We start from the raw sequence: 5,000 nt of genomic DNA, 5'->3' as shown, positions 1-5,000 counted from the left end.
AAAACTATGGTATATCATAAACACTTCTAAGACACTTTTCTTCTAAAGTATGTGATTTACAAGTGAGTTGTAAGACAGAATAAACCAGCCTGACCTAATATATATTTATTTATGAGTTGAATTGTTGATATTATAATCTTTACTTTAAATAGATGCACCTAATTTGAGTTTAGATAAAAGTAATTTTGGTGACCTGTGAAGGGTTATGAGATGTGGCATACAAGTTTCACACGCATACCCCTCTGTGGTAAAGCTTCTTATTTTATATTTGGCATACAAGTCAACCCCTGATTTTAAGTTGCTCTTTTGCAAGTGCTCCATTTTTTTGGCATGCGTTTAGCAAGAGTTAGATATTCGTGTCATGGATTACTTTGGACTTTCATTAAAAACTGAGTGTAAACCTTAGCTATGACATGTAAAAAATGTTGAAACACTTTATAACCATGTTTTCCATTCTTTACAGGTCTCCATGGAAGATGAATTCTTGCAGTTATCTCACTGTGAATTAGTTCACCTAATTCAAAGGGATGAATTGAATGTACCTGATGAGAAGGATGTATACAACGCAGTGCTGAAGTGGGTGAGGCATGATGAAGAGACACGGCAACCAAAAATGGAGCAGATCTTGCAGGCTGTCAGGTATGGGTTTATATATCATTATGGTGTGAAGCTAGTATGTCTTCTACTATTGATTGTTTCTTTGTTTTTAGTCCCCTCTGTCCTATTTACCAATGTCAGAGCATTTTATTCCCTTTTGGGTTAGTAGTCTGGAAATCCCTGTAGTTTTTAGGTATCTCCCTTAAACTTTTTTTTTCTTTATTGTTTCCTTGAGGATTTATCCAAATGTTAACGTCAGGTTGGCTTTTCCCTTTGAGTTTGATAAGGTTTGATGATATGTTTTATCTAATAAGATATATCTTTTTCTTTAGTTTTTTGCCCTTCTTGAAACTAACCTGTAGTATACCTGTGTGTTACAGGTGACTTGCTTGTCTTGCTCATTATCTGAGTAACCTGGGTTTCCCTCCCCATCACTTCTCACAGGTGATCAAACTGCCTGCCTTATTTCTAGAGCACAAGGCAAACCAGGAATAAGGTTCAGCACCTCAGGGTGTACACCCTGAGCTCCACACCTTTTATGTTGTTTTCCATACCTTGCACAAATTTTGAACTGGAAGTTCTTGAACATTATTTAAATTGAATTCCCCTAATTCTTCCGAGAGGTTCATGATTGATTTATGGTGTACATTTTAAAATAAATTACTCATAACCCTCTGCTTGTGGGATAGAGAATGTCTTGGCTACCAGTCTGTCTACTCTATGATCACTTTGGTGTCTGCACTTGACTGTTGTCTGTTTTGGGGTTTCCAGCAACCCTTAAATTGTACTCCATTACTCTCTCAGTCTTTCATTATTCATTATTACTTCCTGCTTGAATGTTAACTCTTGTGTTCTGTATATACAAGGTTTAGTTCAGTTAGTTCCTTTTTTTATATGTGTCCCCAAATGTTTTCTTGTATTTAAATATTTTCCTATTTTAGTTTATAGATTTTTTTCCCCCTGATGGATGTTCTTTCTTATATCTTTTCCAGTTTGATAATTATCCAAGGGTCCTTTGACTCACCAGTTTCATGATTAGATATAGGTACTAGATATTTTTGGCATCAAGTCAGATGTTTAGACTGGTACCATGTCTAGACCTGGGTCAGTTGTTCATTCCCGAGTACTGAAAGCTCCTTTGATTTCTCAGAAGAGCTCTCAGTCACACCCTTTGTTAATGTTTCAAAGATGTTGAAGTGTGAATTGCTCTCCTTTCAGATGTCAGTATTTATCACCACGATTCTTGACAGAGCAGATGAAAAACTGCAGGCTTTTGAAGAAGGCTCCAGCATGTAGGGAATATCTTGCAAAAATCTTTAAGGTGAGTCACTTAATCCTTTATTTTTTTATGACATTTCCTTCTTCTTATATTGAAAGTCATGTAGTATATCTATATGGTACAGTATTCAGAACTGTATTAGAAATCTACTGAAGGAATGTGTGTAACACCATGATTCATATTAGTAAATCTGTTTGCCAATAAAAGGGAATGTTTTGAAGCTTAAAAATACTTTCATCTTGAATTTATAACGTGTTGTAATTAATGATATTTCCAGCAATCAAATCAGTCTGAAATTGTTGAAAATGCTAGCATAATGGAAAAGGAATTAGATAGATAGATTGGTCCTTTACAGTTTATAGACCCCATTAGAAATTATCTATATTAGATGTATTGTAAAACAGTGATTGCTATATGTGTACCATAGTCATATATATTTTCTTGTTGCAGATGTGAAGAACTGGTTATGAATATGTCCATCATGATTCTTATTCACTGATATATTTAAATTTTCAGGATTTAACATTACACAAGCCTCCCTGCCAAAAGGAACGAACACCGAATGCTCCGTGTGTCATCTATATTGTGGGAGGGTATTCCAACCAGCAGTCTTTGGATACTTTAGAATGTTACGATGTTGAGGATCATCAGTGGACACAGCTCTCAAAACTTCCAGTTGCAAGGTTTGTGATTCTTGTTTTCCTTCATCTGTTTGTCTAATTGGATGAGCAAGTTTTGTTTGGAGAAGCAGTTAAGTATTTTGAGCATGTTTGTTTGTTAATGAAGCTGGGAGTAAAAATCATGGGAGGTGTGTATATATATATATGTATATGGGTAGATAGTTAGATATATGGATATAGATATAGATACAGATTTTTTTTCATTTGGATATTTTAGTAAGGATGCTTTCAATTAGAATACAGACTTTCTGTATAACCTTTAACACTATCCTTGTTATTTTACCAAAAATGACATCAATATCTGTCAAAAGCTAATTTCTCTAGCTGTTTGGATATTAGTTCAGCATCTACTTTTTTGATACAGCTCTGCAGAGTAGCAAGAGATAAGACGTGAGAATACAATAGATATTATAGCATGAAAAATGCTGCTGTGTTTACAGTTTCAAGTGAAATGCCTTTTTCAATGAAATGGATAAGCTGGACCTTCAGTATGCATCTCAATATACTTGACAAGGATCTGAACCTGCTTTCCTATGGGTAACCATATTCCATAGAGAGTAGAACTAAACCACAAGGTCTTGTGGTTTTGATTTTCTCTCTGATGCATGTTATGTTTAGGAGAGTGAGTTAGGGAATATATTTAGATTTCTTAATGAAAAACATTACTGGATTCTTTCATTTTGTATTCAGTGTACTTGGGGTGCATATTACCTATAGAAGACTGAGTTTGAGTCCTTGTTAGGGATTTTATTTAGGTTTCTACATAAAAAGCATTACTGGATTCTTTCATCTGATATTAAGTGTACTTGTTTAAAGCACTTTTTACATTTTATTTAAGATTATCTAGAGGTATTTTTGTAAGTGATATAAAATGTGGTTGTAATATTTTTTAAGGTAATAGTGTTTCAGCTCAAGGAAGTAATTTAAGATAAAAAAAATTGTATTGGGTTATTCCTATTTCTTTTAAACATTTAAAACTTTTTAACGTCTTCCAGGTCAGGTCTTGGTGCAGCGTATTTGAGGGGAATCTTCTATGCAGTAGGAGGGAGAAATATTCTTCCAAACGGAAACTATCATGACAGCAACTGGGTGGACTCCTTCAATCCCATTACCAACTGTTGGAAGCAGATGTCTCGCATGCACACGCCACGCAACAGATTAGGGGTGGCAGTACTGGACGGACAACTGTATGCTGTTGGTGGATCAAATGGTGCCAGATTTCACAGTAGTGTTGAGAAGTATGACCCTGATGACAACACTTGGGCCTTAGTGCGACCCATGTCAAAGGCACGGATGGGTGTTGGTGTAGCAGTGGTGAATAGATTAATGTATGCTGTAGGTGGTTATGATGGGGAACATCGTTTGAATTCTGTGGAGTGTTATCATCCAGAAAATAACCAGTGGACTTTTGTGTCGTCTATGAAAATACCCCGAAGTGGTGCAGGAGTGTGTTCTCTCAGAAACTGCATATATGTGATAGGGGGTTATGATGGACGGCATCAGCTGTGTTCTGTGGAAAAGTATGACACTGAAACGGATGTATGGTCATCTGTAGCATCTATCAAGATACCTAGATCAGCTATGACTGTCTCAGTTTGGGATGGTAAAATATTTGTAATGGGTAAGTAATCTGAAATGTTTTATTGGAAAGCATATGCAGAATGTTTAAGATTGATTATTAGTCTTCAGTGCTTGATTTATGTTTGTGGTAATCTAATATTTGTAAATTGTTATGTAATAACAGATAGACTCCCAGATTAAAATTCAATTAACTTTTTAAGGAAAGTGATATTATTCCACTCAGTATATCTTCCAATTTTGAGATTGAGCACTTTATTTATTCTCAAAATCCTCAGGTGGCTATGATGGCAGCCAGTTCCTGTCATCCGTGGAGGTGTACGATTATCATCGGAACGAGTGGTCGGAGTGCAAGCCTTTACCTTGGGGCAGATCTGGCCATGCATCAGCATCATCCTTCCATCCGTGCCTCCTGCACTGTGATGCGAGATAGCACTGATTCTTTTTGTGTGTGTATGTGTGTATATATGTAAACATCGGGAAATACAGGCAGACTTGGGGATTGTCTGGAATATTTTCTTTGATGCAATTTTTCTTCAAGGCTGTGGATGCATGGAAGGTTGGATGTTGAGTAACTGGAACCGTTCTAATTTATTGTAATTTTAATTATCATGATCTTTATTATTATTATTATTATTATTATTATTATTATTATTATTATTATTATTATTATTATTATTATTATTATTATCATTATTATTATTATTATTATTATTATCATTATTATTATTGTTATTATTATTATTATTGCTAATTATTATTATTGCTAATTATTATTATTGTTATTGTTATTATTAACATTATTGACATCATCCATTCATCATCATCTTCACCACCAATACTATGATTGTCAGTGGAAAAATCAT

General features: G+C 34.8%; 1 protein-coding gene across 3 annotated transcripts in view; it reads left to right on the top strand.

The window, feature by feature from the left end:
- The window catches only part of Keap1 (kelch like ECH associated protein 1), a 53,822-nt gene that overhangs the window by 46,948 nt on the left and 1,874 nt on the right, over positions 1-5,000 (top strand). For all 3 annotated transcript variants that reach the window (XM_070141304.1, XM_070141305.1, XM_027354864.2), the window contains exons 6-10: positions 464-639; positions 1,816-1,918; positions 2,393-2,559; positions 3,552-4,177; positions 4,413-5,000. The exon at positions 4,413-5,000 is cut by the window's right edge. In XM_070141304.1, the coding sequence (XP_069997405.1) occupies positions 464-639; positions 1,816-1,918; positions 2,393-2,559; positions 3,552-4,177; positions 4,413-4,567 (1,227 nt within the window). In that variant the 3' untranslated portion in view covers positions 4,568-5,000. The remainder of the gene's footprint in view (positions 1-463; positions 640-1,815; positions 1,919-2,392; positions 2,560-3,551; positions 4,178-4,412) is intronic.

The sequence above is a fragment of the Penaeus vannamei genome, chromosome 28, assembly GCF_042767895.1.
Source record: "Penaeus vannamei isolate JL-2024 chromosome 28, ASM4276789v1, whole genome shotgun sequence".
NCBI classification, from domain to species: domain Eukaryota; kingdom Metazoa; phylum Arthropoda; class Malacostraca; order Decapoda; family Penaeidae; genus Penaeus; species Penaeus vannamei.
This window is presented reverse-complemented; position numbering and strand designations above follow the sequence as displayed.